The 13,579-nt window shown below is 42.3% G+C and overlaps 1 protein-coding gene across 3 annotated transcripts in view; it reads left to right on the top strand.

The window, feature by feature from the left end:
• EPB41L4A (erythrocyte membrane protein band 4.1 like 4A) overlaps positions 1 to 13,579 on the top strand; it is a 101,830-nt gene that overhangs the window by 25,165 nt on the left and 63,086 nt on the right. For all 3 annotated transcript variants that reach the window (XM_081318741.1, XM_081318740.1, XM_081318742.1), the window contains 3 exons: positions 2,518 to 2,622; positions 12,783 to 12,834; positions 13,366 to 13,444. In XM_081318741.1, the coding sequence (XP_081174867.1) occupies positions 2,518 to 2,622; positions 12,783 to 12,834; positions 13,366 to 13,444 (236 nt within the window). The remainder of the gene's footprint in view (positions 1 to 2,517; positions 2,623 to 12,782; positions 12,835 to 13,365; positions 13,445 to 13,579) is intronic.

Genomic DNA, 13,579 nt, shown 5'->3' with positions numbered 1-13,579 from the left:
ATAACACCCATTGGGACGTGGCCTCCCCTGCTGCTGTAAATCCCCCACCAAATGTGTCCCTGCTTATCCTTGAGGAGAATAGAGAAGTAAGCAGTGGGATACCACAAGGTTCTGTCTTAGGTCCAGTACTCTTTCATATCTTCATAAACGACTTAGACGAGGGAATTGAAGAGGAGCTCATCAAATTTGCAGATGACTGGCAGGAGTAGCCAACACCCCAGAAGACAAACTCAGGATCCAAAAAGATCTTGACAAACTCGAACAATGGGCCCTATCCAACAAAATGAGTTTCAGTGTGGAGAAAAGCAAAGTCTTACACTTCAGGAAAAACCAAAGGAACAAATACAGATTGGGCGAGACCTGGCTTGGAGGCAGTAACTGTGAGAGGGACCTTGGAGTCCTGGTGGACGATCACTTAATTACAGGCCAGCAGTGTGCAGCAGCAACCAAAAAAAGCTGGGTTGTATAAACAGAGGCATAGAATCAAGATCACGCAAAGTACTAGTACCACTTTATAAAGACCTAGTAAGACCACACCTCGAATACTGCAGCCAAATTTGGTCACCATGTCACAAAAAAAAATGTTGACAGTCTAGAAAAAATTTAGAGAAGAGCACTCAGACCAAAATGTACGAAGAACGGCTGCAGGACTTGGGTTTGGTTAGTCTAAAGAAAAGGAAGAAATAGGGGAGACATGATAGCAGTATTCCAGTATCTGAGGGGCTGCCACAAAGAAGAGGGGGTCAGGTTGTTCACTAGAGCACCAGAGGGAAGGATGAGAAACTGGTTGGAAGCTGATCAAAGAGAGAAGCAACCTGGAACTAAGGAGAAACTTCCTGACAGTGAGGACAATCAACCAGTGGAACAGCTTGCCCCCAGAAATTGTGGGCGCTCACTGGAAGTTTTTAAAAAGAGACTGGGCAATCACCTATCTGACATGGTGTAGATTCTCCTGCTTGACCAGGGGGCTGGACTAGAATACCTCCAAGGTCCCTTTCAGCTCTATTCTATTCTAGTGCACTTCACTCCTCCCTCAGGTTCTGCATGGTGACAGCTGCTGGTTGTTTTGCTGGCAGCCCTTTCTTAAAAAGAATCTCAGTAGCCCATGGAAAGATTGGCCACGCCAGAAGCCAAAGCCGCAATGGATCAATGCAGGAGAGGTCCTCAGTACCCAGAACCAGCCTCCTCCTACCTTTAGGAGGATGCCTCTCAGCTGCCCCACCCCAAAGGAGGGGCAAGAGGAAATTGATGTGCTTGCTGCTGCTTAGAGGGTATGAGGGTTAGGGTTGGTCCTTGATTGAATGGGCGGAGAAATGTAACTTAATTTATGTAAAGTAAGAATTGTACTATATATATTCTTTTCACGCTTGGTTGGCTTTATGAACAAAATGGACTTACAAACAGCTTCTTGGAATGTAACCTGTTTGTAAGTAGAAGGCTCTCTGTACAAAGTTATATTTTTTCTTCAAAATATTAATGTTCAAAATAGATTGAAGCTGATCTTATACTCATGCTTTTAAGTCTTTGTTTTATGCTAGTTTTCTGATAATGTGTTTTAATTTTGTCTTAAAGTAATTAAAGACAGGTGTTACTTTATGTACATTATGTACATTTGAACATTAAGTTAAAATGACTGGGATTCTTTTTTTCATGGTTATTTTATGTTGTTTCAGATGAGATTTTTCTCTGATTCTTTTTTTTACATCTAAACTGTATGGGTGTGCTTGATTGTTTATTTAAAGCCTATATCCTCTCTTTTCATGTTGGCACATTAAGTACTAAATTCATGGTATCTCTCATTTCTTCATGTTTAATTTTGTGTTTTAGCCTTTTTAAAAAACTTGTTTATGAATATACAGTATAATAAAGAGAAACATAGGTGATATTATACTGATATTTTAATTATAGAGCATCATACAACATTCTTCATTGTCAAGGAAATTAGCTAACAATATGTACTTACACAGTACTACTAGCAAAGTAAAATAAATTGGTTTTTTCTTACAGGTAGTCATAGCTCTCGCTGCCTGAGTTGTTTAGCAGCTGTTACCACTATATACTAATGCGCTTACAATGTACCAGCGTTACTAGTATCAACTAGCAATGCATGCATAAATATGCCAAAGTTGAATTCATAAAATCACTCTGTCAATGGATTTGCCTGATGTTTTCCCTCTTCCCTTAGGGAACCTGAAATCACAAAGTGTTGAGGCTGTGTGAATACAGGCAAGAATGAATAAGCAGAATTACTGCAGATCACAGTTTGAGTACATAATTATGTGACCTCATGATATTAGAGATTAAAAAACTTGTCAATATAATTGCTCAATCTTTTCTATAAAATGACTGGCGAATAAGTCAAAAAACTTTTTTGTCATTGCAATTTTTGTTAAAGACCAGTTCTAATAATACAGTCTCCTCTGGAAGACCTATCTAGCTGAATGCATGAATGCCACTGTGTAGCTAACAAAAGAATGAACATTTGTATGAAAAGTCTCTGCACATTCTTTCCCACAGAAATCAACGAAAGGGTCGGTTGTCCTGGGCTACGTTTTTCGGCATTTAAACCTCATTGAGATAGATTATTTTGGACTGCGGTACTGTGACAGAAGTCACCAGACGGTGAGTAAAGTTACAAGAGATTAGATATTCCAGAATAGATAGCAGAGTGACGTTTTTTTAACAGTTCTGTTTTACACTGAAATGTGCTGTCTCAGCAAGTTAGTTGTTAAACAGATAAAATCTATTTCCCATTAGAGTATGCAAATTAATATTAAGGCAGGAATTCCTTTGGAGGGGACGGTTAGTCATTAACTGTAGAAAAATTGCCTTTACTAATTCAGAGGAATACAGTAGATCCTAAGAGGAAGCTAACAGTTAAAATAGATTTATATCAGTGCTGAAGTTATTTAGTTGCCTGCATGTTATTTTTGAGTACCCCCAAACTCTCAGTGCATAGTCTAATTAGCCAGCTTTTAATCTCATAATTCTTGAGGCTAAATATGTATGGAAGGATAGTATGTATTGGAATTTCCCTGTTCAATAGATCCTTGTATTTGTTAGATTTTTATAGCAATGAGAGTCAAAAGTGCACATCCTGTTCTGAGCTCAAGGATTATTCTAGATGAAATACTTAACAAGAGGGAAATAAATTTCACATCATGCAATTTATCTTGTTAACTGTTGAAATTAGGACAATTGTCCACATATATTACAGTGCTGAAAAGAAGTCGTACAGTTGGAGTGATGTGAACACGATCGTGCATGTTACACATGATTAACCTGAAAATTAAATATGAGCTTTCCGAGTTCTAAATTAACTAAAACTTCATTATTCAAAAGAAATTACCCCAAAAAGTTTTAACAGCATGATAGGAATATTGTATTAATTATTGGAAGAATTCAGTGGGCCTAGTTTTGATTTCAAGCTGATTTTAGAGGCTAGATTTAGATGTTACAGTTTAGGACATTAGAATTCATATGTATTTGTGCTGTTGTTCATCTGTTAAAACAGTAAAAAGCTCATGCTTCCAAAAATTATTAGAATAGCTCCATATTTAGAGGAAATTGATTTAAAATTATATGACTAATACTTTTAGTGCTGCAGAGAAATAAATATATATGTAACTGTCAGAACTAGATAATACTAATATTGTCGATAGTTGTCATGGGGTAAAGAAGCAAAAATAAAACATCCTGTGTTTCAGATTATATAAACAACTCAAGTAAAAATGGTTAAAAGACCATAATTTATTGTATGCATTCATACCTGGATAATATTATATGTTGAAATGAGCTATACATTCTAGTGAAGATAAAGACCTTTGTGATAACATACACTTGATTAAAATGGCATATTCTACGACATCAGATTAAAAATTATGAAAGTGTAGTATACAGACCTTGAATTTACAGTTATCTAGGAAAATATTCTAGTGATTAAATAGAAGCTCATTGGGATGTGCAATGATAACTTCAACTTGTCTACCTAGAAAAAACCCTATATGAAATAATTATTACCGTATATACTTGAGTATAAGCCGAATTTTTCAGCCCACTTTTCGGGCTGAAAAGTCCACTTCGGCTTATACTCCAGTGAACAAAAAAAAAAAGAACTGTCCCTTCGTTCGGAACAGGCTGCTGAGAGAAGGGAGCGGCAGAGCCTTGCAGAGCTGGCGGCAGTCCAGCGTTGTTTCTCCCCCTCGTGCGTGCGTGTGTGTGTCAGACCCACGGGAATGGGCGTTGGTGGTCGAGCTCTTCGGAGCCGGCAGAGAATCTCCCGCAGGAGGAGGTCGCGGCTTTCTCTCTTGCTTCGGACTGCAAGGATTTAAACTCCAGGAACAAATCCCGATGGAAGTTTTTTTAAAAAAAATACTCCTCCGGGTCAGACAGGGGACCGAGGCTGAGGTCTAGGGGTAGTGGGTGGGGCTCGCGGACATAGATGGGCTCAAGTGGAAGCCAAGCAGCCCTCCCGAATCTGGGCTTCTGGACGGAGCAGCCGGTGGTGCGTTTCAAAAAGCAGAAAAGTTGGATTTTGAACATTTCAGCAGCGCATCTGCACCCGCTGCTTTTAGAAAGTACGAGGACCGGCAACTCCACTTCTCGGCTGATGCAGCGGGAGGCCGTGGGTCAAGCAGGCTACGCTTCCCCGGGCGCTGCAACGGCACCCGTTTTCCTCGGCGAGTTTTCCCTACCTGGCCTCTGCAGAATCGCGGCGGCGCCCCTGGAGAAGCCTACCCCGAGGCTGCGGCCGATTTTTCCTTCTCCAGGCCTCTGCCGCCCGTTTCTGTCTGACACACACACACACGCACGCACGAGGGGGAGAAACAACGCTCTGGGCGGCAGAGGCCTGGAGAAGGAAAAATCAGATTACCGCTTCCACACGTAAAACTTCCAGTTTAATTACAAAGGAAGAAGAGAGAAACTTAGATCAACAGCTCACCTTCCTTTTCCTCTAGGTTGCAAGGGGAAAAATAAAAATCAAAGATCCTTGGAAGTAATGGTTGAAAAAGTTTTCAAGTCTTTGGGAAAGTTCAAGAAGTGAAAGGAATACCCTCCTCTTGAAAGACCAGATAAGGCAGACAGGGAGATGAAGAGTTCAACCGAGTTTCCTCTTTTGTTCAGGCTCCCCGATCAGACAAAGAACTAGCCAGCGGCAGGTTTCTCCCCTTTTCCCTCCCATCTCTCTTCCCCCAACCCTTGGGTCCCACAGCAACTCACGAACTCCAGCCGCCCCTTCTCCTTCGAAAGGTCTAGATCCTGAGATAAGATATATACAGAAATATACATAAAGAGAGAGACGGACGCAGGCTGTTGGTTTCTCGCCTCATCCCTGGCTTCCAGTTCAAAACTTCCCTCTAAGTGAGCCTCCCAGAAAAACAAATCTTCATGGAGGCGGAGGAGGCAAGGAGAATCCCTCCGATCGTTATTTCCGGCAAATGCACCTCTTTGTTTGGGTCCCCTTTGACAGGCGCGGAGAACGATCTCCCTTCGCAATTCGGCCAGGTGGGCGCCGGGAGTCCTCTTCCTGTACCCAAGGACGAAAACCGGGGCTCTCAAGAACCCGGGATGGGAGCCGGGGAGTGGAAGGGCTACTACTCAAAGCGCCGCGCTGGGAGGAGGGAGAAAGGGAAAAGGGGGGAGGGGGAGGAAAACGGGAAGCAAGTTTTGGGTGAAGCCTCTTTCCTTTCACTTTTGGAAGCGCATCCAGGCGAGGAGAACAAAAGCGTCGCCTCGGCCGGGACTCGGCGCACTGCTTTTCCCGGCTTCTGACATCGCTACCTGTTGTACAGGCAGGGAGGGGGGGAAGCCAGAGCATCCAGCGCATAACAAAGCCTCGGCCTTTTCACCTGTCCTCCTCTTCCTCCTCCTCCTCCTCCTCCTCCTCCTCCTCCTCCTCCTCAGGAGCAGCAAAAGCCACTGGACTCGGTCGCCAAATACCGACCACAATACATTTTGGGGGAGGGGATTGGAAAAGAAAGCAAAGAAGCGCCCGGCCGGCCAGGGCGCATCTGCTTTTGCCAGAGGACCCTCTGCGTCTTCCCAAGAGTTGCGCAGAAGCAACAAGTCGCGGCTCCCGACCGCTTGGCAAGCTGCGAAAAAGGACACCCGGGTCCGCGCCTGGGAGTCCCGGTGTACCCTAACTCCTCTCCGAGCCTCTGCCGCCCGTTTCTGTCTGACACACACACACACACACGCACGCACGAGGGGGAGAAACAACGCTCTGGGCGGCAGAGGCCTGGAGAAGGAAAAATCGGCCGCAGCCTTGGGGTAGGCTTCTCCAGGGGCGCCGCCGCGATTCTGCAGGGGCCAGGTAGGGAAAACTCGCCGGGGAAAACGGGTGCCGTTGCAGCGCCCGGGGAAGCGTAGCCTGCTTGACCCACGGTCGGCGGGGGAGACCGGTGCAGGGACACGCCGGGGAGCCTCCGCCGTGGGGAGGTGCCGCCACTGCCTTTCGCTCCTCCACGACTGTGGAGGCTTCCCGGCAGCGACGTCGAGAGCCGCAAAGCAGGAGCGCCCGCCGGACGGGTCGCGGCTGGAGGGCTGACCTTTTTCCTTCCGTGTGCGGAGCGAAGCGCTTCGACTGCGTCGTGGAAGCGCCACCCGAGAGTCTTTCGGGTGGCGGATCCAGCCCCGCCACGGGCGCTGAGTTTGAAGAGAGGCTGGGCCTCCCGCTGCATCAGCCGAGAAGTGGAGTTGCCGGTCCTCATACTTTCTAAAAGCAGCGGGTGCAGATGCGCTGTTGAAATGTTCAAAATCCAACTTTTCTGCTTTTTGAAACGCACCACCGGCTGCTCCGTCCAGAAGCCCAGATTCGGGAGGGCTGCTTGGCTTCCACTTGAGCCCAGCTATGTCCGCGAGCCGCCCCCCCCACTACCCCTAGACCTCAGCCTCGGTCCCCTGTCCGACCCGGAGGAGTATTTTTTTAAAAAAAACTTCCATCGGGATTTGTTCCTGGAGTTTAAATCCTTGCAGTCCGAAGCAAGAGAGAAAGCCGCGACCTCCTCCTGCGGGAGATTCTCTGCCGGCTCCGAAGAGCTCGACCACCAACGCCGGGGCGGCAGAGGCTTGCAGGGCTGGCAGAGGTGGCGGCAGTCCAGCGTTGTTTCTCCCCCTCGTGCGTGTGTGTGTGTGTGTGTGTGTCAGACCCGCAGGAATGGCTAGTAAAGGTGGCGGCAGTCCGGCATTTGCGTTTCTCTGTGTGTCAAGCCCCGTGGGCTCGACACACAGGAAGGGGGGGAATGCCGCTTCCTTACCAGCCATTCCCGCGGGTCTGACACACGCACGCATGCATGAGGGGGGGAAATGCCGGACTGCCGCCACCTCTACCAGCCGTTCCCGCAGGTCTCACACACACACACACACACACACACACACGAGGAGGGAAACAACGCTTGACTGCTGCCTCCCTAGCAGACCTTCCCTGCGGGATGTGCTGCCAGGAAGCCTGGCAGCCTGATGAGCGGGCCCTGCGAACCGCGGCCGAGCCAGCTCCGGGATGCTGCCAGAGTCAACGAGCGGCTCGTCGTGGCACAGAATATAGATATGTTGCTAAGAAGGGGCCAAGCTTATACGGTATATATTCCATTTCTATGGGCATACATCTGTTTTTTATTAATATACTAATGATACCAAGGTATTTGAGAACTTTTCTTATATAATTTGCAATATTAGATGAATAAAGATATGGGAAATAAATAATTGCATAGTAAGGAAACTACCCTATATACATCCTTTGCTCAGGCTATCTATGAATGGCACATGCAAGCGTTATTACAATCAATATATATGCTACATATATACATACATACATACGTACATACATTCGTACACACACACACATGAAAATTTGTGGGACAAAATTGTTTTATGACTTAGATTAAAACAGCTATTTTCTTACATCTTTTAAATGCATTCTTTTATTGCATAATTTTTACATTGTATTTCAAAATAGAATTAAATAAATATAGCAGATTAAGAACAGTATTAAATTGACTGAAGTAACTAAATGAGTTTAATGAGATACATGGGCTGGGTTTAGTAATATCATGTTGCTCACATAAGAAGTAACTTGTAGTCTCTTTATGTGTGTTGTGTTGAAGCTAGTTTAAATCCCATATAGGGCAGTAAGAAAACAAATTTCTGTTTGTATGTTGGCTTCATACAGCTATGTTCTAAAATTGTAAGAAGTCCTATATGGTCCTTGAAAACCATCTGGAAGCTTCAAATGGTTCAAATTGTAATGATTCAAGCAGTAACAGATGCTTCTTGTTCTACCAGTGTGTCTTCATTGCTATATGAGCTGCATTGGTTTCCAGTTGACTCCTGGGTGCAGTTCAAGGTACTACAAAGTCCTTCATGGTATAGTAAGGTAAAGGTAAAGGTTCCCCCGCACATGTGTGCTAGTCGTTTCCGACTCTAGGGGCCGGTGCTCATCTCCGTTTCAAAGCCGAAGAGCCAGCGCTTCTCCGAGGACGTCTCCGTGGTCATGTGGCCGGCATGACTAGACGCCAGAGGCGCACGGAACGCTGTTACCTTCCCACTGTAGTGGTCCCTATTTTTCTACTTGCCTTTTTACGTGCTTTCGAACTGCTAGGTTGGCAGAAGTTGGGACGAGTAACAGGCGCTCACTCTGTTACGCGGCACTCGGGATTTGACCCGCCAAACTGCCGACCATCTGGTCGACAAGCTCAGCGTCCTAACCCACTGAGCCACCGCGTCCCTTCCTTCATGGTATAGAGACTGCCATTTGAGTGACTGCCTGTCTCCAGTTGTTTCTTCCCATCCAGTGCTTTCAGACAGAGTGGGTGTGTTTCAAGTCCCATCAATTAAATACTGTCTTATTGGGGATAAGACAATAATGGCTCATGCTTTCTCTGTTGACGCCTGTATTTTCAGGAAGAGCACCCTCTCAGAATAGGCATGGCCCCTACTCTCTTTGGTTTCAGGAAATAAAAGCTGCAATTAGAGAGGTCCTACTAAGTTTTTGCATGTTGGAGAGTGTTGTTTGGTCTGGGCAGCTATGTAGTTTTTTTAAACATATTTTTTAAAATCTTATGTATTGGGAGTTATTGGATGCTGCCCAGAATCTTCTGGGAGCTAAGCCATTTCACCAAATCCAATAAATCCAATTAAATCATATTCTTTTCCTACTTTAATGGGTAAATAAAATGGACATTACAAATAGATCAAGGAGAGAAAGAAAGGAGGGTTTGTATTTATGACTATTTAAATGACAGAACTAAAGACATTTATGACTGAGATGATTAAAGTTTTTTATTTAACAAAAGGTCTCATATAAACATTTAATATGTTGAATTTAAAGTTGAATTAATAATCATAATAATGACTCTAGATTCAGTAGATGATTTTATGGTGGTAAACATAAAATGTTTCAGTGACTTGGATTGGTCATGAAATATATTAGAAAGTTAAAATCTGACCTACATATTAAAATCTGGCCTGGTGCACAATTTTCCATGTCATTAAATATTATGATGTTTAATGCCATTACACTGTATTGTCTTCCTTCTGTCAGAACCCCATTTTAAGATTGGTTTGGATTATTTCATATACTTTGTGAGCTTTGATATGATGGGTAAAGTGAGAAACTGAAATGTTGGACATTTCCATGTTTTTATCGTATTGAACAATCTTTATTGACTGGGGGAAAAGGGTCATAATTTGTATTTTTATTGCAGTTAGATATATGGGTCTGTAAAGTGAGAAACTGAAATGTTGGACACTTCTATGTTTTCATCATACTGAACAATTTTTATTGACTGGGGGAAAAGGGTCATAATTTGAATTTTTATTGCAGTTAGTTATATGGGTCTATATGGTTTTATTGCTTTTACTGTTCTAAGCCGCCCAGAATCATCTCGTGGGAAGATGAATGGCAAACAAATATAATAAATAAATAATTGATATTGCATAGGGACAGATGAGTCTTAGATCTAATCCATCTGATCAGTGGGTCCAGTGCTAGGAAAATCATCCAACATTTTGGTCAAATGATTCTGTCTCTCATTTTTGGTACTCTTATTTGATTTCAATTTTGTTTCCTGAAGTGACAGCCTAAGCTCTGTTTAAAATAATCGATATGGAATATGCTCTGCCTCTTTTCTTTCTGAGAATAGAAGTCTGTGTTAGGATTCTGTATATGATACAGATAGGCCTGCAGTTGCTCATACAAATTATACAGAAATGCCTTACTGAAGCTGCAGTGTTGATAAATGTATTTTGGTAAGCTTGAATATTTGTTTGAGAGGCATGTTCTTTCATGTTTCTTCTTTTCACTGAGCTCTCTAATGATTTGGCATCTAATTTATGTATTATTTGCCTGAAACAAAATGTATATTCACATGTATTTAAACGGTATGCTTGGAATCTTCAATTTGATACAGAAAGCAGCTCAAATAACTTTTTTGATCAATGTCTTGCTGGAGACTATCTCTTCTAAATTTTTTGTTTGGTTTCAATCACTATGGGGATTGTAGTACATTTTACTAATTTTCTAATAATGATGTATTTTCTAATATAATTTCTAAGATTTCCATGTAACTTTAAGAAACAGTTATACAGAAAAATACTTGGCTTTTACAGATGTACCTGTGCATATACTTACAAAATGGATGAAATAATGTAGTAGCAAATATTAAGCTGCTAATTTGTATTTTTAATTTTGTTGATTTGTTTGAAATATTTCAACTGTACGTATTTTCAGATCATGTTTTCTTTTTGAGTGGTTTTTTTTGGCTTGTTTGCTTTGTTATACAGGGTAATAAAAATATTATTATATGTTTCTCATTCAAGAACAACTGGCAATTTTAATTCTGTTTAACTCTACTGATATAGCAATATCGTAGTTTATTTTATTATCCATGAGATACTAATGAACTTTAATAGATTTTTTTAGTATTCCTAAAATACTATTAAGGGACGCAGTGGCTCAGTGTGTTAGGACGCTGAGCTTGTTGATCAGAAGGTCGGCAGTTTGGCAGGTCAAATCCCGAGTGCTGCATAACAGAGTGAGCGCCTGTTACTCGTCCCAGCTTCTGCCAACCTAGCAGTTCGAAAGCACATAAAAATGCAAGTAGAAAAATAGGGACCACTACGGTGGGAAGGTAACAGCGTTCCGTACGCCTTTGGCATCTAGTCATGCCGGCCACATGACCACGGAGACATCCTCGGACAAGCGCTAGCTCTTAGGCTTTGAAACGGAGATGAGCACCCGGCCCCTAGAGTTGGAAATGACTAGCACACATGTGCGGGGGAACCTTTACCTTTAAAATACTATTGTCAGAAAGCAATGGGGAAGTAAGGTTGGAGCTACTCTAATTATACTTTATGTTAAAAATACTGTATCATTTATTCATATAATTTATTTTTCTATATTTTTAAAATCATTATATGTACTGTTCAATTCTTGGGCAACCCTAATAAATATTAAGACATAGAATATTGTATAGAAGGCAAACTGATGAAAGTTAATGAAAGTTGTAGTTTAGCAGGCACTAAGCCAGTGGTGGCGAACCTTTTAGAGACCGAGTGCCCAAACCGCAACTCAAAACACACTTATTTATCGCAAAGTGCCAGCATTGTGGGGCCATTGGGGGGGGGCAGGGAGGCGCCTCCAAGTGCTGCCTCTAGCATGCAAAAAACGGGGGTGCAAAAATGGGTCACCATGCTGCAAGGTGCAAAAATGGCCACCATCGCACCGTGGGGTGCAGATACGAGATGATGCACCATGCAAGAACGGGGCAGGGCTAGTATCACGCAGGCACTAGCCCCACCCCATTTCCCGTGCGTGTGTGCTTGCAACCCCATGCATGCATGCATGTAAAATGCTTCCCCCTCCCTTTTCTTCCAGTCTGCCAATTGGTGACCTCTGTTCTACCACCTTTACTCGAGCTTGCTAGTCGGCCGCTTCGCCTCCTTTGTGCTGGGTGGGGCTCTTGCTACGGGTGGTGTTGGCCTGATGGACCTGCTGCTGGTGGCGGCGGCGGCAGCGTGCGTGCCAACAGGGAGGGCTCTGAGTGCCATAGGTTTGCCACCACTGCACTAGGCTGAGAAAGTGACACATAATGTGTGCAAATGTGCTTCATATCTGGAGAACATTTATTTATTTGTATTCCACCTTTATTATTTCTACAAATAACTCAAGATGGAAAATATAACCAGCACAACCACCTCCTTCTAGTTTTCCCACAACAGCAGCAACCCAGTGACATGGGCTGGGCTGAGAGAAGAGTGACTAATCTAATTCACCAGCTGGCTAAGATGAGACTTGAACTCACAGTCTCCCGTTTTCTAGCATGGTGCCTTAATTATTGGACCAAACTGGCTAGTCGTGACAGTTTGGTTACCAGTAGTCATCAATGACAACTACCGGTAAGTGTTTTTCACATAAACATATAGATTAGAGAAGGTCAATCATCATCTGCATGTGGCCTCATAGCCTTTACTTTAGTTCCCTCAGAGCCCCTCCCACATGCTACTGACATCACTCATTTTGGACTGCAATTTTTTATATTTTTAGCATGGGCGGAATAGGTGCATTATTTTTTTAATCTTAAAACACGTATTTTGCAAACTTAATCCTCCCCAATCTCTCCAACAGTATTAAGAGTGATAGGAAAACTATCCATATAAATTATAGAAAGAGTTTGTATAATGTCTTGTTTTATTTTGACTATGGCAAAATCTTTAAAAGTCTTGTAAGTGGCATATCTGTTGACGTGTACTTTTAATAACTTAACTCTTTCTTTATATAATTACAGTTCTGGCTGGATCCTACAAAGACTCTTGCAGAGCATAAGGAACTCATAAATAGTATGTATATAATTTGAACTTTATAAATTTTGTTTATTGACAGGCTTAGAAAATACATCTGCAAACCCGATCTTTTTGAGAAAACTGACACAAATTATTCTGCTTATTTTGAATGTAGAAATATTGATCAATCTCAAAATTTAACATCATACTGATTTGAGTGCTAAAATATGCAAATATTCTTATTTTAATCCTGTTCCTTTTTTCCTGGTAGCTTTTTCCTTGATAGCTTATGATTCCTGCCAAAGAAAATTCAGTGGGGATATTACAGCTGTATCAATTCTACATGCTTGTATATATTATTACAATTTTAATATCAGAAAATCAATTGGAGCACCACCCCAATACTAATGGATTTTGAATAGTGTTCTAAGAATAAATGGGAAGATAGCTATTATATAATTAAAATTACAGATGAGCAGGTGAATGCTTGACTGAATAAGGTGCCAAAGAAAATGTTTTCAAAGTATGTCCAGATATAAATTGTATGCTTATGCATTTAATTTTATATAGTTCTCTTATTTCAAATAGCTGGTCCACCTTACACATTGTATTTTGGTGTTAAATACTACGCAGAAGATCCATGCAAACTAAAAGAAGAAATCACCAGGTATTATATTACTCTTAACAACAATCATAAAAAAGACTTAATGTTATTTTAAAGTAGATTGAAAATTGACGATATTTGTTAAAGAGAGAAGGGAAAGGAAAAGTAGTGAAGCTTTAATTTATTCAGAGTTTAACA

This window comes from Vipera berus (assembly GCF_964194415.1).
Source record: "Vipera berus genome assembly, chromosome: 2".
In the NCBI taxonomy this organism is placed as follows: Eukaryota; Metazoa; Chordata; class Lepidosauria; order Squamata; family Viperidae; genus Vipera; species Vipera berus.
The sequence above is the reverse complement of the archived record's forward strand: the minus strand, read 5'-3'. Positions and strand labels throughout refer to the sequence as shown.